Source organism: Bos grunniens, chromosome 1, assembly GCF_055505025.1.
Source record: "Bos grunniens cultivar Pamir isolate PY7600 chromosome 1, Bosgru_T2T1.0, whole genome shotgun sequence".
In the NCBI taxonomy this organism is placed as follows: domain Eukaryota; kingdom Metazoa; phylum Chordata; class Mammalia; order Artiodactyla; family Bovidae; genus Bos; species Bos grunniens.
Window position 1 is genome coordinate 86,527,493 of NC_141165.1, and position 20,496 is coordinate 86,547,988.

A 20,496-nucleotide genomic window follows, 5' to 3' on the forward strand; every position below is an offset into this window, starting at 1 on the left:
GGAATTTGAACCCCTCAGCTGGCTGAGTTCCCTGGTTCCTGACTCCTCCTTGTCCGTAGGTGTGGTGCTTCCTTCTTCCCTCCCATGAATGCCTCTGGCCACCCCTTGACCCCAGTCCACCTTCACTCTCCATCCCTCCTGAGGAGACTCCCAGGGCCCTTTAGAGACAAAATCCTTGATCCGCCCCCACAACCTCCCCTGCTGAGCAACCCCCTCCCAGTCAGAACCCGGCAGGAACTCAGGCTCTGTCCCCCTGAAGATGGAAGTCAGGGACGAGGCTTTGACTGTATTGGTGCTATTGGTTGGGTGTGCAGAAGGGAGGGCAGCTGGGAAATACAGATGAGGCCCAGCCTAGAGCATCCTGATGACAGGCTCATCCAGCCAAACAGCCCTGAAGGTGCAGCAAATGGGTGGAGGGGAGTATTTAAGAGGCAGTTACGGAGTGGAATCTCTGGGCATTTTGACAGATTTTGAAAACCTGCCAAATAGTATGCTTATGAACTATTTTATTGATTGGTGATGTCTCCTCTTGCTCTCTCCTTAAACCTATTTAAGGCCAAACATAGTACCCCTAAGTTTCCAGCACAGGGCCTCACACATACTTAAGTGCTCCTTAGAATCAGTTGCATGACAGATAGAATAATGAAATCACAGCAACAGTAGCTAACGCCTGTGGAGTGTTTATGCAACACGTGGTATAGGAATTGCTGCATATTCCTTATCTCATTTAAACTTTACAAGTACTCTTATAAGGTAAATGCTTTAAATTTTTTTTTAATTGGAGGATAATTGCTTTGCAATGTGTTGGTTTCTGCTGTACAACAAAGAGAGCCAGTGTTATATCTCTCCACTCCCTCTTGAGCATCCCTCCCCTCTCCCATCCCACCCCTCTAGGTCCTCAGAACACCAGGCTAGGCTGCCTGTGTTATACAGAAGCTTCCCATTACACATGATAGTGTATATATGCCAATGCTACTTTCTCAGTTCATTAAAGGTAAACGTTATCTTTATTCTCATGTTACAGATAAGGAAACTGAGGATCAGAGGGGTTATGACACTACGCTAAGCTGGATACATGGTGATATGGAGAGAGGCAGAAGGGACCTGGGTTAGGGGCTCTGTTGAGGCTTAGATGAAGTTCTTGATAGTAAAACAACAACAGCAGCAACAAAAGCCCAGTAGAGGGTCAAGAGAGTCAGTTTTGGGAAGGCAGAAAAGTCCCCCTGCTCTGGGTTGGTGGGTAGATGTGGTCCGAGGAAGCAGTTACCGATGCAGTACCAAGAAGACTCCCTACTTCTGTCCCAACATAGTGCCTCAAAATATCTCCTGAGGATCAAGAAGAGTCCTCTCTCTTCATTACCCTTTTCCTAAAGCACAGTTCTCTGGACAGGACAGTGCAGTGATCCAGGAGTCTCAGGGGCCAATGACCTCCTGAGTGGACACAAGTGCACAACCCGTAAGACAAGGGCACTGACCTCCAGAGGGTCAGTCGCCTGGGCCTGCCCTAGCAAAGACGCAGGCTGACTCAGCTTCCTCAAACCATTTCCACAGGAATGCTCCCCGCTCCCTGGGTCATTCATCCCTACCCTGGTGAGAAGCCTTGAGCTTAATCATCCAAAGCCCTGAACTTTAGACTTCCTTAGAGCAGAACACAGGGCTTCCCCAGTAGCTCGGTAGTAAAGAATCCCCTGGCCAATGCAGAAGACCCAAGTTTGATCCCTGGGTCGAGGAGACCCCCTGGAGAAGGAAGTGGCTACGCACCCCAATATTCTTGCCTAGAAAATCCCATGGACAGAGGAGCCTGGCGTGCTGTAATCCATGGGGTGGCAAAGGGTCAAACACGACTGAAGCAACTGAGCAACAAAAACAACAGAGCAGAACACAGGATGCTGAGGATGTTCTCTGAAACTTCTTTGGGACAGAACTGTGGGGCAGAGGTCAGGGAGGCAGGAGAGGAGGTCTGAAGAGCAGGAAGGAAGGCCGCTGAGCAGGGGCTGGGAGGCCCAGGGAGATCGGCTAATCCTCAGGATGGATGGTGACGCAAGGAAGAAGGGCAGGTGGTGGGGGAGAGGGAAGGCTTTAGCTCTCAAGTGGGAGTCCCTAAGTGACTATCTTTATACAGTGGGATCCATGGATTAGTTAAGGCCGGTCTGTCCATAGATACGGTGTGGCTAGAAGATGAGGTGGGCCAGCCAATCAGATTCTTCTCTTGCTAATTTAGGACTGCTACCTGTGGAACCTTGATTTTTAGAATCAAGAAGAATGAAGTCTTTATTTATTTATTTTTGTTTAATTAATCATAGGGTAACATAAGACATCTATTACTTCAGTTCTGGCTTTCTCAGTGTAACGGTCATTTTTGAAAAATACAAACTGATTATAAATTTTATCAGTTTTTCCCTAGGGCTCTTAAATCATTTGATATTCAAAGGCCAGTCTTTCTCTTTTACAGTACTTCTTATTGAGATAAAATTCACATAATATTCACTACCTCAGTCATTTTAAAGTAGTTCAGTGCATTGTAGTATATATTTATCATGTTGTGCACCCATCACCATTAATCTAACTGCAGCATATTTTTATCCCCCAAAGAAACCTCATGCTTCTCAATTATTCTTTCCTCTCACCCTTTGGCAACCATTTGTCTACTTTCTCTCTATGAATTTGCCAGTTCTTGACGTTTCATCCAAATAAAATCATGCAATGTGTGGCTTTCTGTATTTGAATTCTTTCATCTAACATAATGTTTTCACGCTTTATCCATATTGTAGCATGTATCAGTGCTCATTCCTTTTAATGGCTGAATAATATTCCACCGTTGGGGAAGGCGATGGCGCCCCACTCTAGTACTCTTGCCTGGAGAATCCCATGGATGGAGGAGCCTGGTAGGCTGAAGTCCATGGGGTAGCTAAGAGTCGGACACGACTGAGCGACTTCACTTTCACTTTCCACTTTCATGCATTTGAGAAGGAAATGGCAACCCACTCCAGTGTTCTTGCCTGGAGAATCCCAGGGACGGGGGAGCCTGGTGGGCTGCCGTCTCTGGGGTCGCACAGAGTCGGACACGACTGAAGCGACTTAGCAGCAGCAGCAATATTCCATTGTATGGATATATACCAGATTTTAAAAATCAGGTAATGGCATTTATTCATCAGCTAATGGACATTTGGTTTGCTTCCATATTTGGCTATTATGAAAATTGCTACTTTGCTAAACTCATTTATTAGCTCTAATGAATGTGTGTGTATGTGTATGTGTTCTTCAGGGATTTCCATATACAATATTGTGTCATCTGCAAATGGAGATAGTTTTACTTCTTTCTTTCCGACGCAGATGCTTTTCTTTCTTTTTCTCGACTAATAGCTCTATAGAACTTCCAGTACAGGGTTAAACAGAAGTGGCAAAAGCAGGTGTGCTTGTCTCCTTCCTAATCTGACAGAGAACGTTTTCAATCTTTCACTATTATGATGCTGTGCTTAGTCGCTCAGTCGTGTCCAACTGTTTGCGACCCCATGGAATGTAGCCCACCAGGCTCCTCTGTCCATGGGGATTCTCCAGGCATGAATACTGGAATGGGATTATGACCCTAGCTGTGGGTTTTTCAAAAAAGTCCTTCCTCAGATTGACGAAGTTCCCTTCTATTCCTAATCTGTCAAGGAATCATGGAAGGATTTTGCCAAACGCTTTTTCTTTTTAAAATTAGTATATTTTTATTGAAGTACAGTTATTTATAATATTGTGCTAGTTGTAAGTGCTGTTTAGTTGCTAAGTGGTGTCCAATTCTTTTGCAACCCCATTGGACTATATAGCCTGCCAGGCTCCTCTATGCATGGGATTTCCCAGGCAAAAATACTGGAGTGGGTTGCCATTTCCTTCTCCAGGGGATCTTCCCAACCCAGGGATTGAACACGTCTCCTGTATTGGCAGGTGGATCCTTTACCACTGAGCCACCTGGGAAGCCTGTTGTAGTGTATACAGAAGTGGAAATACAATGTCCTACCCATTAAACCTATATAATGTTAAAACCGATGTTACCACAATAAAATGAATTTTTTAATTAAAAATTTAAAAATTGTATTCTAATATAACTTCAATCAACATAATAAAATGCTACTTCTTTTGCAAGATTTTAAATGTCACTTTGCAATAAGTTATCATTGTACTTGAACTTGGCATTGTTTCGCATTACATTTGAGATGGAAAAGGAAGATGCTAGTATTAAATGAAAGGTGATGTTTGAGTGGGGCCTCATTTCTCATTCATTAGTGAATATTTTTGTGTTCTGATGTTTTCATTTACTACACAGCTTATAAGTTTAGAGAGTCAAATGATGACAACTAAGAATGCAAAAAGACTCCTGGATCGTAAAACTACAAACATCAAAATACATGGTGCTGATTTCAGTAAATCAATGAAACAAAAAGTCCACAAACAAACTCTAGAGATTAGACATAGGTTGTTTATTAGGGAATGATTTGGGGACCAACACCTGTGAAAGAAGAGGGAAAGAAGGAAGGGAAGGAAGCAAGGCTGAGCAGGGGGAGATGTTGATCTGAGCTAAGGGCCTCAGCCTCCTCCAAGGTCACATGGGGGCTAGGATGGCTTCTCAGAATTGTCTTCCATTGGAAAAGCATCTGGACCTTTATATCCTCATGTTGGACCACTCCTTGGATGCAAGCTGTCCCTGAAAAGAGGTGGGACCCTGGGTGAGGCAATTTTCTTTAGGGGAGGCAATCTCCAAAGCTGAGGCAGTTTTCTAGCTGCTGGAGGGGTAAGCTCTTCATTCCTGAGAGGGTTCTGGGAGGCACATCACAGAGTCACCTGCACATCTTAGTATGTATGAAGAACTTAACTATGTCATAAGAGGGAAAGGAACATTTATTCCATAAATGATGCTGGAATAATTGATTATAATGATGTGGGGAAAAACACGATTAGACCTTCACCTAGTATCTTACCCGGACATTAATTTCAGATGGGCTTAAGAGTTAAATGAAAAAGAAAACAAGAAATATAAATATCAGATAGAAGAAGGGAAAATAAGGTAAGATGATGCTAAGGAAATTATCCATAGATCTGATTACATAAAAACAACAAAAACTTTACACTAAATATTGCATGCAAAATTAAAAGACAAACAATAAATTGGGAACATATTTGTAATAAACAGCTAGAATTTTTAAGATAAAAGAGCTCCTGCAAATCTGAAAGAAAAACCCAACACTTCCATCCAAATCACAGTGAGATATCATTTTATACCAATTAGGATATTATAAAAGACAAACAAATATAGAAGAAAACAAAAAGTGTTACACGGATGTGAAAAAATTGGAGTCCTTGTCCATTGTTAGCAGGAATGTAAAATAATGTAGCTGTAATAGAAAATACTACTGCAGTTCCTATGACCTGGAAATTCCACTTCTGGATATAGACCCAAAAGACTGAAAAGCAGGAACTTGAATAAACATTTGTGCACTCATGTTCATAGCAACATTATTCACAGTGGCCAGAAGGTGGAAACAGTCTAAATGTCTATCAACAGATGAATGAATAAACAAAATGTGGCATATGCATACAATTAAATATTGTTCAGTCTTAAAAAAGCAAAAAAATTCCAATACATGTTACAACAGACCAACTTCCAGGACTGCTAAAGCTCAAGGATGAATCTTGAGGACCTTATGCTAAGTGGAATAAGGAAGATTCAAAAGGACAGATGTATGATTCCACTTTTGTGAGAAATAGTCAAATTCATAGAGACAGAAAGTAAAACAGTGTTTACCATGAACTGGGGGGAGGTGGAGTGAGGAGTTATTGTTTAATGGTATAGAGTTTCCTCTTGGGATGATGAAAAAGTTCTGGAGTGGATAGTACTGATGGTTCATACATAACATAAACTTTATGTTATATATATTTACCACAATAAAAAAACAGAGAAAAATACTTCCACATTTGAAATGTGAACAAGAAAAAGATGTACAAAGGCAATTCACAGAACTACAATAAAATGACCTATGGATGTATAAAATATTTAATTTCATAAGTAATTTAAGGAGATATAAAAGATCAAGTTATCATTTGTCATCTATAAGATTGGAGAAACAATTTTACTTTAATATCTAACTATAGTGTAGGTATTATGATATCGGTATGCTCATAACAGAGTATAAATGTGTACAAACTCTCTAGAAAGCATTTGTAAATTATGCAAAATATGTTTTAAATATTCACATTAATTGGCCCCAAGTCCAATGTTTCTACAGAAACAGCTGGAGATGCTGGCGTCTGGATAACCGCAGAGGGCACCAGTAGAGCAAAGAACACAATGAAGTGTGGGAGCAAGCCCTGAGAATATATGTGGCAGAGAATTCCAGGGCAAGAGAAGAGCTAGTGTGAAGAACCCAGGACTGGAACATACCAGGTGTGTTTGAGGAACAGCAAAGAGTGCTGCGTGCCTGGCTGGTGTGGAGTGAGTAAGGGGCTGAGTGTTGGGAAATGAGGTCAGAGTCAGTGGGGAAAGATCAGAAAGGGCCTTGAAAGCCATGGCAAGAACTTTGGACTTTACTCTGAGGGGGCTGGGAACAATTGGAGGGTTCTAAGCAGAGGCCGTGGTCTAAGTTTTAAAAAGACAGTTACTTCTTCTCAGTGGCCTCCTCAGTTGGTGGGTGGTAGCCTCAGTTCTGAGGCTAATCTGAGGCACCCAAGCCGCAGGCCTGTGTGCTAGCTGCAAGAGAGGTTTCGAATGTGGGTGTCTGGCATTTTCAGGTGCAGCTGGGCTGGAGAAAGTCTTTGCCTTCATCAAGACTTATAGCTCAGGGAATCCTCCAAACACAGGGAGGTTCTGATGCTCAGTGGCTAAAGCAAATGGCAAGTATCAGTTGTATGTAACAGAAAACCCAGTCATTTTCTCCCATAATAAGCAGCTCAGAGGGAGGTAGTTCAAGGCTTGGGGCAGTGACTCAGTGTCATCACTGTCACTCTGTCTGTGCCCCGTGTTGACTTATTGCCTAATGGGTTGAGGTGGACCCAGCCAGCACATCTAGGTTCAAAACTGCACCGTGTCTTTCCCCCCTTTAATCAGGGAAGCAAAAGCCTTTCCAGAAACCCTGCAACATCTACTCTGTCTCATTGACCAGAATTGTGTCATGAAGCCAACCCTGGAAACAAGGGAAGATTTAGCTGCCTCCTCTCCCAAAGTGCGATTTTGTAATAACAAAAAAGGAACAGATGGAGATAGAACGATGAACACTGTTTCCTCTGATGAGCACTGATCCTGAAAGGGTGAGCAGCATCACCCATCTTCTCCCCACGTTTCTCTAATCGCACGTGGTCTTGAAGCCAATCTGCCAGGGAAAGGACCCCTCAGTCCGCAGCAGAAGCAGGTATGTGGTTTGTTGTCAGGCTGCAGACAGTTGTGCTGGAGAGCCGCTAGCCCCGTTCTCCTCAGCCTCTGTGATGTCACACTGGGACTCCTTTCCTTCTACACTGGGCTGTGGCTTCCAAGGCTGCTGTGGCCATGGGGCTCCCGGACCCAGCAGTGGGAAGGGAGCCTGGTGACTCTCGTCTCCTCTGGGGACACGGGAGGTCCAGCCATGCCGCTCTTGAAGGATGCCATGCCGCTCATGAAGGAGCCCCACCCCCCACCTCAGGTCCCGCTCCCCTGGGTCCTCCCAAGCTTATTTGCCGCCTTCAACGTGGTGCTGCTGGTCATTTTCAGTGGCCTCTTCTTCGCATTTCCGTAAGTCTCCCACACAAGCTATCAGGTTTCTTACAGAGCAACAGAAAGGAAAGCAGATAATGATAGTACGGAGGCAGGGGGAGTGCAGAAGAGGGGTCAGGAGGGCCGGATGTTCTAGGCAAAGGGAACTGAATGCTATTAGAGGTATAGAGGGCTTGGTGCATTTGGGAGCTGCAGGTGGTTGGTAATACAGGGTGACTGGTGGAGTCTCTATGGATCTGTCACAAGCCTGGATATTTAGAGCAGGGTTTATGGTCTGTGGGTGCTGACTAGATGAACTGGAGCTTCAGGGCTGAGTCCTGCTCTTGTTTCAGTTGCAGGTGGCTGGCCCAGAATGGGGAATGGGCCTTTCCCGTCATCACAGGCCTCCTCTTTATCCTCACCTTCTTCAGTCTCATTTCACTCAACTTCTCAGACCCGGGCATCTTGCATCAAGGTGAGATATTGGCCCCCTGGGGCGCCTGCCTGCAGGGGTGATCCCTAAAGTGCTCCTCCCATCTCCCCCCACCACCACTGGGGCCTCAGGGCTCCTTCACCCTACGTCCTCATTTGTTCAGGCCCCGCATCTGCCATTTCATTTCTTGAACCATGGAGGTGTGAAAAAAACAGAATCTTGGAGGTTTTCCAGTTTCCTTGGAGGGTGGGGCCAGGGCAGAAGTTTCCTGGGAGAGAAGCCAGCTCTTCACAACCACTGAGTTTTCTCTTCCTCCTCCCTACCACACAAATTCCGTAAAGCATCGGTCACAGTACCGAAGGCCTGAGTTCACAAAGAACTCCTCGGGCTGGAAACCCACTTTCCCTGTGACTGCCAGCCTCTCTAAGCTTGGCCAGCTTGCTCAGTGGGGACTAAGGATTCCCCTGCCACCTGGTCTCCATGCTTCCTGAGCCCAGGGATGCCGTGGGGCTGCCCGCCTCCACCCTTTTGCTGCAGCAGACTGATGGAAGGGCCTCCAGCTGCTGCTCAATCCTTTTCCCATGCCAGGATCCAATGAACAGGGCCCCCTGATGGTACACGTGGTATGGGTGAACCACAGGGCCTTCCGCCTGCAGTGGTGCCAAAAGTGCTGCTTCCACCGCCCGCCCCGGACCTACCACTGTCCCTGGTGCAACATCTGCGTGGAGGTAAGTGCCCCTCTCCTGCCCACCTACTCTCCCGGCACCTGTCTGGGACCAGGAGGCCTACTCACATGGGGGCCGGTGGTGGGTGTGAAACTACTTCTGGGACTGCTAAAGACCAAAGGTGGCAGTAATTCCTAGCCACTCTTGATCACTCAGGCAGGTCACTGCCTCTTTTCCGGGAGGCTGGCCCCTTCCTTCACTGGTTCTGACACTGTAGAGGGGCATCCACATCTATGCTGGGCCTGGTCAGACACTGCTGTTCTTCCCAGGGCTCAATGACACTGGATGTCCAAATGCCCTTGGCAAGCTGCAGGACCAGCCAGGGGAACATCCTGCCTCTTCTGAATGTCTAGGCCAAGGGTCTCCTGGTCTCCTGGGTTCTGAGTGCACAGTCTGCAACAGTTCAGCAATGTGCTGTCTTAACTGGTCCTTACAACCCTGGGAGACTGTCTGGGCAAGGGTGTTATTATTAGGCTCACCCAGTGGATGAGAAAACAGATGCCGAGAGATATTCTACGTCCTGTCTGAAGTTACACCAGGATTTATCCCAGAGAAGACCAGGCAGGTCCTGTCTCCAAAGCCTCTTGACATGACGTGCAGCTCTGTGAGCCCTGCGGTGCTCTAACTGGGGGAATGCCAGCAGGGTTAAGGACTTTGAGGCTCAGATTCTCCCTAGGAATGGGAGCCAATTCGTGAGGTCAAGGGCAGGTGGTTTAGAGGGAGCGCATAAGATTTGGGGGCGATGGAGCCTGGATCAAGGCCTGAGCCTTCTCCCTCTTGCCTAGGACTTTGACCACCACTGCAAGTGGGTCAATAACTGCATCGGTCACCGCAACTTCCGCTTCTTCATGCTGCTTGTCCTGTCCTTATGCCTGTACTCGGGGGCCATGCTGGTCACCTGCCTGATATTCCTGGTGCGCACGACCCACCTATCCTTCTCCATGGACAAGGCCATCGCGTATCCGCTGGGCTGTGGGGACCCACGACCAAACAGTGAGGGTGCGAGGAGCTGTCAACAGAGGGGGCGGGGTCACGGGGCGGGCAGAGCTAATGGTGAGCAGGGTTAGACGGTGAAGCCGCCTGAGAGGACCGGTTTGGGACGAGGTGAGGGTAGGTAGGGTCAGAGAGATGGGTGGGGATAGGAGGAACTGCGAAGGGGTGAGAAAGCAGAGTCAAGGATGGAGAATGCTAGAGGTGGCACGGGCCCAAGGCAGCAGGGTAAGCAGGGAGCGGGTGGGCGGGGCTTGATGTGGGCGGGGTTAGGCGAGGGGCGGGGCCAAGGAGGTCTGCCCGGAGGCGCTGCTCCTTAGCTGCTGTGCAGCATCTTGGTTGCTGTACCCGCCGCCGGCTTCCTGGTGCCCCTCTTCCTGTTGCTGCTGATCCAGGCCATGTCGGTGAGCGCGGCGGAGCGCTCCTACGAGGGCAAGGTACGTGAGGACGAGCGGGGCGCCATGATGGTATTGGGCTGTGGGTGGTCACCCCTCCCGGGCTTCCGCACCTTGCGCTTTCTCCTTCGCCCTGATCTTTGATGGCCTGAGCTCTCTCGAAGGTGCCTCGTGAGCCCTTCCAGACGCAGATTCAGCTCAGATCTCACCTCCTTCCGGAGCTCGGTAGTCGCTCTTCTTGCGTGGAAGGTGCACTAGTGAGTGCTAGGCCGCGTGCGCATTATTTTGAGCCATGGGCGTGGAAGCGAGTAAGGCTGTATCCTGCGCGTGTGTTGACAAGGAACCGGAAATCAGAGTAACTCACCGGACACCAGCGAACGCGCTGAGAGGGGTCTGCCGACATTGTGTAGCACAAACTCAGAGCACTGAGAGTTCAGTGAGGACCGCGGTGTGGAGTTGGACGTGCCACTTAGCGGTTTTGGACGGCAGAAGGCGAGGCATTGCTGTGAGGGGCAAAGATTGCAAAAAACCACGGAAGCCTAAAAGTCTGTGGAATGTTGGTAGGAGGATGAGGGAACACTTCTAATCGCAGCAGGTGTGCATTGCGCAATCAAGTGATCTGCCTGGGATTGACCAGATTTAAAAGGCAAAGAAGTCAGATAGATACTTTAATCTTGGTGCAGTGGAAACTTGGAAACCTTGATAGGACTTTTTTCTTTACACACAGTAAAATTCACCCTTTTTAGTGCACAGTTGTATGAGTTTTGACAAACATACAGTTCTGTAATCACTGCCATAACCAAGATTTAGAATAGCTCCATCCACCCTCCCCTCACTCCCCAAATTCCCTCATGGACTTTTGTAGTCCATTTCTCTCCCAACTTGCAGCCCCTGGCAATTACAGAATTGTTTTCTAGCCCAACAGTTTCTCCATTTTCAGAATTTCATATAATCATAGCCTTCTGAGTCTGGTTTCATTTACTCAGCATAATCCATTTGAGATTCATCCAGGTTGTTTCCCGTATCAGGAGTTTCCTTCTCTTTATTTGTGTAGTATTTCATCATACAGGTGTGTCACAGCTTGTTTACTCATTTGTGCCAGTTGAAGGATATCTGCATTGTTTTTGGGTTTTGGTGATTATAAATGAGGCAGAACAGGAGAATGTTGGATCTCACCAAAAAAAGATACCCCATGTCCAAGGGCAAAGGAGAAGCCCCAGCAAGATGGTAGGAGGGGCAAAATCACGTATAGAATCAAACCCCATACTCACCAGAGACACTTGGAGGGCTCAAACAAACCTTGTGCGCACCAGGACCCAGAGACCTCACAGAGGCTGAGCCAGAACTGTGTTTGAGTGTCTCCTGCTGAGGTACGGGTCAGCAGTGGCCTGCCACAAGCACAGGGGCTCTGAGTACAGTAGATCTGGGTATGGCATAAGCCCTCCTGGAGGAGTTGCAATTAACCCCAGCATAGAGCTGCCAGAACTTACACAGGACTGGGGAAACAACTCTTGGAGAACACAGACAAAACCTTGTGCATACCAGGACCCAGGAGAAAGGAGCAGTGACCCCACAAGAGACTGACCCAGACTTGCCCGTGAGTGTCCAGGAGTCTCCGGCAGAGGCATGGGTCAGCGGTGGCCTGCTGCAGGGTCGGGGGCACTCAGTGCAGCAGTGCATGCATGGGACCTTTTAATGGAGGTCGCCATTATCCTCATTCAGTTCAGTTCAGTTGCCCAGTCGTGTCCAACTCTTTGCGATCCCATGAACTGCAGCACGCCAGGCCTCTCTGTCCATCACCAACTCCTGGAGTTTACTCAAACTCATGTCCATTGAGTCAGTGATGCCATCCAACCATCTCATCCTCTGTCATCCCTTTCTCCTCCCGCCTTCAGTCTTTCCCAGCATCAGGGTCTTTTCCAATGAGTCAGTTCTTTGCATCAGGTGGCCAAAGTATTGGAGTTTCAGCTTCAGCATCAATCTTTCCAATGAATATTCAGGACTGATTTCCTTTAGGGTGGACTGGTTGGATCTCCTTGCAGTCCAAGGGACTCTCAAGAGTCTTCTCCAACACCACAGTTCAAAAGCATCACTTCTTCGGCACTCAGCTTTCTTTATAGTCCAACTCTCATCCATACATAACTGCTGAAAAAACCACAGCTTTGACTAGACAGACCTTTGTTGGCAAAGTAATGTCTCTGCTTTTTAATATGCTGTCTAGGTTTGTCATAACTTTTCTTCCAAGGAGCCAGCGTCTTTTAATTTCATGGCTGCAGTCACCATCTGCAGTGATTTTGGAGCCCCCCAAAATAAAGTACGTCACTGTTTCCACTGTTTCCCCACCTATTTGCCATGAAGTGATGGGACCAGATGCCATGATCTTAGTTTTCTGAATGTTGAGTTTTAAGCCAACTTTTTCACTCTCCTCTTTCACTTTCATCAAGAGGCTCTTTAGTTCTTCACTTTCTGCCATAAGGGTGGTGTCATCTGCATATGTGAGGTTATAGATGTTTCTCCCGGTAATCTTAATTCCAGCTTGTGCTTCATCCAGCCCAGCGTTTCTCATGATGTACTCTGCATATAAGTTAAATAAGCAGGGTGACAATATACAGCTCTATGCTAAGTCTGCTAAGTCACTTCAGTCATGTCCGACTCTCTGCGACCCCAGAGATGGCAGCCCACCAGGCTCCGCCGTCCTTGGGATTCTCCAGGCAAGAACACTGGAGTGGGTTGCCATTTCCTTCTCCAATGCATGAAAGTGAAAAGTGAAAGTGAAGTCGCTCAGTTGTGTCCGACTCCTAGTGACCCCATGGACTGCAGCCTACCAGGCTCCTCTGTCCGTGAGATTTTCCAGGCAAGAGTACTGGAGTGGGGTGCCATCACCTTCTCCGATAGAGCTCTATATAGTTAGCAAAAACAAGACTGGGAGCTGACTGTGGCTCAGATCATGAACTCCTTATTGCTAAATTCAGACTTAAATTGAAGAAACCACTAGACCGTTCAGGTATGACCTAAATCAAATCCCTTACAATTATACAGTGGAAGTGACAAATAGATTCAAGGGATTAGATCTGAGAGATAGAGTGCCTGAAGAACTATGGATGGAGGTTTGTGACATTGTACCGGAGGCAGGTATCAAGACCATCCTCAAGAAAAATCCAAAAAGGCAAAATGATTGTCTGAGAAGGCCTTACAAATGGCTGAGAAAAGAAGAGAAGGAAAAGGCAAAGGAGAAAAGGAAAGATATACCAATTTGAATGCAGAGTTCCATAGAATAGCAAGGAGAGATAAGCCTTTCTCAGTGACCAATGCAAAGAAATAAAGGAAGACAATAGAATGGGAGAGACTAGAGATCTCTTCAAGAAAATCAGAGATACCAAGGGAACATTTCAGGCACAATCAGAGACAGAAATGGTATGGACCTAACAGAAGCAGAAGATATTAAGAAGAGGTGGCAAGAATACACAGAAGAACTGTACAAAAAAGATCTTCATTACTCAGATAACCATGGTGGTGTGATCACTCACCTAGAGCCAGATATCTTGGAATGCAAAGTCAAGTGGGCCTTAGGAAGCATCACTACAAACAAAGCTAGTGGAGGTGATAAAATTCCAGTTGAGCTATTTTAAAACCTGAAAGATGATGCTGTGAAAGTGCTGCACTCAATATACCAGCAAATTTGGAAAACTTAGCAGTGGCCACAGGACTGGAAAAGGTCAGTTTTTATTCCAGTCCCAAAGAAAGGCAATGCCAAAGAATGTTCAAACTACCACACGATTGCACTCATCTCACATGCTAGCAAAGTAATGCTCAAAATTCTCCAAACCAGGCTTCAACAGTACATGAACCATGAACTTCCAGATGTTCAAGCTGGATTTAGAAAAGGCAGAGGAACCAGAGATCAAATTGCCAACATCTGTTGGATCATCGAAAAAGCACGAGAGTTGCAGAAAAACATCTACTTCTGCTTTATTGACTATGCCAAGGCCTTTGACTGTGTGGATCACAACAAACTATGGAAAATTCTTAAAGAGGTGAGAATACCACACCACCTTACCTGCCTCCTGAGAAATCTGTATGCAGGTCAAGAAGCAACAGTTAGAACTGGATGTGGAACAACAGACTGGTTCCAAATAGGAAAAGGAGTATGTCAAGGCGGTATACTGTCACCCTGCTTATTTAACTTGTATGCAGAGTACATCGTGAGAAACGCTAGGTTGGATGAAGCACAAGCTGGAGTTAAGATTGCCGGGAGAAATATCAATAGCCTCACATATGCAGATGACACCACCCTTATGGCAGAAAGTGAAGAACTAAAGAGCCTCTTGATGAAAGTGAAAGAGGAGAGTGAAAAAGTTGGCTTAAAACTCAACATTCAGAAAACTAAGATCATGGCATCTGGTCCCATCACTTCATGGCAAATAGGTGGGGAAACAGTGGAAACAGTGACGTACTTTATTTTGGGGGGCTCCAAAATCACTGCAGATGGTGACTGCAGCCATGAAATTAAAAGACGCTGGCTCCTTGGAAGAAAAGTTATGACAAACCTAGACAGCATATTAAAAAGCAGAGACATTACTTTGCCAACAAAGGTCTGTCTAGTCAAAGCTGTGGTTTTTTCAGCAGTTATGTATGGATGAGAGTTGGACTATAAAGAAAGCTGAGTGCCGAAGAAGTGATGCTTTTGAACTGTGGTGTTGGAGAAGACTCTTGAGAGTCCCTTGGACTGCAAGGAGATCCAACCAGTCCACCCTAAAGGAAATCAGTCCTGAATATTCATTGGAAAGATTGATGCTGAAGCTGAAACTCCAATACTTTGGCCACCTGATGCAAAGAACTGACTCATTGGAAAAGACCCTGATGCTGGGAAAGACTGAAGGCGGGAGGAGAAAGGGATGACAGAGGATGAGATGGTTGGATGGCATCACTGACTCAATGGACATGAGTTTGAGTAAACTCCAGGAGTTGATAATGGACAGGGAGGCCTGGCGTGCTGCAGTCCATGGGGTCACAAAGAGTCAGACATGACTGAGTGACTGAAGTGAACTGAAATGAGGCCATTATAAATGTTGGTGTACAGGCATGTGAATACAAGTTTTCATTTTTTGGGGGAAGGGATATGTACTTAAGAGTGGTGTTGCTGTGTCATATAGTAACTGTATGTCTAATTTTATAAGAAACTGCCAAATTGTCTTCCAAAATGGCTGTACCACTTCAATTTCCGTAAGCAATGTATAGGAATTCCAGTTGCTCTGAATCATTAACATTTGGCATTGTCATTTTTAAAAAAATTAAGCTGATCTAAGAAATGTATAGTGATATCTCATTGTGGTTTTAATTTGCATTTTCCTAATGACTAATGACTTTGAACATCTTTTCATGTTCTTGTTTGTCATCAGTTTATCTTTTTAAAAAAGTATTTATTTATGTAACTGTGCCGGGTCTTAACTGCGGTTTGTGAGATATTTGATCTTCCTTTTGGCTTGTGGGATCTTTTAGCTGCACGGCATTCGAACTCTTGGTTGTGGCATGTGGGATCCAGTTCCCTGACCAGGGATGAGTCTTTGTAATGTTGGTAGGGCCCTCTGCACTGGGAGCTCAGAGTCTTAGCCCTGGACCACTAAGGAAGTCCTGCCACCATTATATCTTTGATTAAAATTCTTTTCCAGTCATTTGACCATTAAAAGTTGGTTTGCCTTCTTAATATTGAGTGTTAAGATTTCTATGGCTCAGGTGATAAAGAATCCGCCTGCAATGTGGGAAACCTGGGTTTAGTCCCTGGGTTGGGAAGATTCCCTGGAGAAGGGAATGGTTACCTACTCCAGTATTCTGGCCTGTGGAACTCCATGGACTGTATAGTCCATGGGGTCACAAAGAATTGGACTTGACTGAGTGACTTTCACTTCACGATTTCTATATTCAAGATTCAGATATGTGTTTTGCAAATATTTTCTCCACATCTGTGGCTTGTCATCTCATTTTCTCAACAGTATCTTCCAAAGATCAGAAGTTTTAAGTTTTGATGAATTATGTTAGCAGTATTTTCTTTTATGGATTGTGCTTTTGGTATGTAACTAAGAAATCTTTGCCCAACCCAAAGTCACAAAGATTTTCTTATATATTTTATTCTAGATATTTTATAGTTTTAGGTTTTATATTTAGGACTGTGATTCATTTGAGGTTAAATTGTGTATATGATATAAGGTATGGGTCAAGATTTTTTTTTTTTGCTTATGGGTTATTTCAGCACCATTTTTGGAAAAGATTATCCTTCCATTGAGTTGCCTTTGAATATCTGTCAAAAAACAATGGACTATACAGGTGAAGATGTATTTCTGGAGTCTTTTTTTTTTTTTAAATCAATACCACCTGTCTTGCTTAGCAGCTTTATATTGTCTTGAAATCATACAATGTGCGTTCTCCTATTTTGTTATTTTACAAAGTTTTGTTGGTTATTCTAGTTACCTTGACTTATCTTACCTAAATTTATATAAATTTTAGAATCAAGTTGTCGATTTCTATAAGAGCATTTGCTGGGATTTTCATTTGTCTTTTGTTTGAACCTATAGATCAGTTTTGAAAACTGACATTTTAATAATACTGAGTTTTTGAATCCATGAACATGGTATATCTCTCCATTTATTTAGAGCTTCTTTGATTTATTTCATTAGTGTCAATTTTTAGCATATAGATCTTGACTCCATTGTGTTAGACCTTTTTCTAAACATTTCATTTTTTGTGTTATAATTTTTAAAATTTCATTTTCATTTGTATTTTATTTTATTTATTTATTTTTTTATTTGTATTTTAAAATAATTAATTAAGCTATACTGGGCCTTAGCTGCAGCATATGGGATCTTTAGTATCGACATGCAAACTCTTAGTTTGGGCATGTGGGATCTAGTTCCCTGACAAGGCATTGAACCTGGGCCCCCTGCATTGGGAAAGCAGAGTCTTAGCCACTGGACCAAGGGAAATCCCTCCATTTGTTTATTACTATAAGAAAATACAATGGATTTTTGTGTATTAGTCTGGAGTCTTACAATTTTTCTAGACTCATTTATTAGTTCTAATAGCTTTTTTGTTGATTTTACATAGAAAATCATGTCATGATTCATTTCTTCCTTTCCACAATGTATGGGTTTATTTCTTTTTCTTTTCCTGCATTACCTTGGACTTTCAGTACTGTGTTTACTCGGAGTGGTAAAGTGAACATCCCTTACCATGGGATTCCTTCCACTTGGCAATAGTTTTTTATTAAAACCTGTTTTAGGAAGCCTGTAGTTGGCTGCATCACTGAGGGGGAGTAGGTGGAGACACTGAGACAGCTGAAAGGACAGAGGCGACCTCTTTACGCACCGTTTCCCATCTTTCCAGTCAAGACTTAATCACCCCACCCCACCCATTTTTGGTTCTCAGCTCATGTGTGACTCCTCTGCACAGCCCTTACTCATCAGCCCCCTGTGGTCTTCATGTCTTCTCTCTCTAGCCTCAGTCCCTCATTTCAGCCTCTCCTGGGCAGCATTCTCCCTTCCCACATCCTGTGGTTCTTACAGCCCAAGTCAGGCCATAGGCCTGCCCTCCCTCCGCTGCTCAGATGGGGCTGTCTCAATCCATGATCTCCAACCTTTAGAAACCTAAATGTGGTCTGCACCCTGATTCACCAGACAGGGCTCTTTTCCACTGTGCATGTGTGCTAAGTCACTTCAGTCATGTGCCACTCTGTGTGACACTATGGACTGTAGCCCGCCAGGCTCCTCTGTTCATGGGATTCTCCAGGCAAGAATACTGGAGTGGATTGCCGTTTTCTCCTCCACAGGATCTTCCTGACCCAGGGATCAAACCTGAGTCTCTTACGTCTCCTGCATTGGCAGGCAGGTTCTTTACCACTAGTGACACCTGGGAAGCCCTCTTTCCCAATACCAGAACCCAATTTCAGGCATTCTTCAAACACCTCAACTTCATTCCGTTTTTACCTCCAACTTCTGCTGGGCCACTTGCTTATATCACAAGGGCTCTGGAGCCAGACTGCATAAATTCAAATCACAGTTCCACAACATCCCAGCAAGGAGATCTTGGCTGTGTTACTTAGCCATCTGGTGCCTCAGTATCCCCATCTGTAAAAGGGAGCAGTCTGGATTAATAAACCACCCTTTCAGATAGTGAAATTCAGTGAAGGCACAATTTTAGGGGAAAAAAAGCAAAAAATGAGATGTGGGAAAGTAGAGAAGTTGAAGGAGCAAGGATGGAACTGTCTTTGGAGCAGTTTAACAGCAAAAGGAAGATCCAAAAGTGTATCTGGAAGGAGTAGCAGAAGGAAGTGTGGCCAGGGGAGACAGAAGGGCAGGAGACTGCAAAAGTGGCTACAGGTGATGGGGGAGGACCCCTGTGCAGGCAGGAGATGCGGGTGTGGTGCCAGAGCTACTCACCAGTGGGTTGTGGGACGCTTTACTTGACCCTCCGGCTCCTTTGTCCTTGGAGTCTGGCCGCAGCCCCAGGCTGGGCTGAGCTGACCAGCACTCGGAGGGCTGGTATGGGTGGCCTGCCCCGTCCTGCTGGATCTGAGCTCTTCTTCCTGTCCTCACCCACTCCAGTGCCGATACCTGCAGGGATACAACCCCTTCGACCACGGCTGTGCCAGCAACTGGTATTTAACAATTTGTGCACCGCTGGGACCCAAGTGAGTTGGCAAAGCAGAGGCCTGGTGGTGGCCCCTGGGGCTGTTGGGGTGGGGTGAAGCTGGATGGTTTCCCCTGGCCCCTTAGCATAGCTCCTGGCCCCATATGCTCACTGTTCCTCTTCTTTCGGAGTTTTCTCCAGGGCCTAGTGGGAGCCCCTGAAACCTCCCCTTCCTTGCCTCTGTGGGTTCTGGCCCCAAGAAGAGGGGTTAAAAGGGGCACTGCAGCCTGGAGAAGACAGGTGCCAGCTCCCTGCAGGGCCAGGCCCAGGCTGTGTGCCCCCCAGACTGAGAGGGACCAGGCCAGGAGGCCATGACCACCTGCATCTGGCTTGTCGCTCCCCAGGTATATGGCCGAAGCTGTCTGGCTGCAGAGAGTGGTGGGGTCTGACTGGGTGCCCATACAGACCCCGCGCTTCCCAACGTGCACCTCCGTGCTCAGTCCCCCCGCCTTCCCTGAGCCTGGGTCTGTCCCCCAGCCTCAACCTCCGGGTCTCTACAAACCAGGGAAGGGTCCCCCAGGGAGCGGTGAGGCTGCAGTCCTCCAGGAGGTGAGTTTGTGTGTGTGCGTGGGTGTTGGGAGAGGGCGTCTGCAGATTGTGGGTGTGGGGAGAAGCACCCCCCCCCCCCCCCCCCCCGGTGTTGGGCTGGCCCTGAAGCTGGAACACTCAGCTGGAGGGAGGGGGATTTTAGGCCTGAAGAGTGTTGGCAGTAGAGTCACAGACCTCCAGAATACCCCAGGGGTCCCTGGACTCCCAAAGGAAAAGGCCAAACCACTCACTTGCTGGGTGGCCTTGGGCCAGTCACTTATCCTTTCTGGGCCTCAGCTCTTCAAGAGAATTGAGACTAGTCCAGTGGTTTACCATTGTGGGGGCTGGTGGTGTGGGATTCCATTATTTAAAGGCACCTTTTACTGTGAAACCGGGTCTATGAATCATGTGGAAGCGGAGCATTAGGGAAGAAGTGGGGGTGGGTAACCCACAGCCCCCTAGGGACCCTGCCGCCCCCTCCTTTTGCGGTGGCCTGGGCAGTGTCTTGCTCCGCAGTGGGTGGGCTGTGGGGCGGGGCTCGAGGACAGCCCTCATACCCCCGACTCTGCTCAGCTCCACGCCAGCCCAGTGCTGCCCCGTCTGCGGGAGGACCCCAGACGAGGCTCCGTCTACTTCTTGCCCTTTCGCCCCGGGAGATGCCAGGAGTCCCTGCACCCGAACCTCACCTCTTGAGCCTCTCGGGAAGACCCTGTGCCCTGCCGCCTGCCCTTGCCCTCTTCCCTGGCGGGAGTACTGAGACCCCAAGCGCATTAAATACCCTTTGCCTACGTTTTACAACTGCCTGCTGCACTCTGTCCTAGGTGCGAGGGAGTGTGAAGGGGGCGGGCTCTGAAGGGCTGGGACAAAGCCCCCCGGAGGGAAGAGCCGAGGTCCAGTACTGACTGGCTCTGCGACCTTGGGCAAGACACCCAACATTGCTGTCATCCTTCAAATGGGGCAACTATAGCAACCACAGAGAAGGCTGAAGATGATGGAAGAGAAAACGCAGCGATGCAGGAGTGTCCGCCCAAGTCCCAGCCTCTGCCC

The 20,496-nt window shown here is 46.7% G+C and overlaps 2 protein-coding genes across 2 annotated transcripts in view; both read left to right on the forward strand.

The window, feature by feature from the left end:
* Positions 1-7,592: 7,592 nt before the first annotated feature.
* ZDHHC19 (zDHHC palmitoyltransferase 19) lies at positions 7,593-20,244 on the forward strand. The gene is made up of 8 exons (XM_086401105.1): positions 7,593-7,738; positions 8,053-8,174; positions 8,721-8,860; positions 9,643-9,815; positions 10,179-10,284; positions 18,837-18,922; positions 19,266-19,470; positions 20,023-20,244. Exons 1-8 carry the CDS (start codon positions 7,593-7,595, stop codon positions 20,140-20,142), a joined length of 1,098 nt encoding a protein of 365 aa, XP_086257231.1. The 3' UTR covers positions 20,143-20,244.
* The window catches only part of TFRC (transferrin receptor), a 149,169-nt gene continuing 138,825 nt past the window's right edge, over positions 10,153-20,496 (forward strand). Inside the window, exon 1 of the mRNA XM_086401087.1 lies at positions 10,153-10,284. The gene's annotated coding sequence lies outside the window, so the exon portion shown is untranslated. The remainder of the gene's footprint in view (positions 10,285-20,496) is intronic.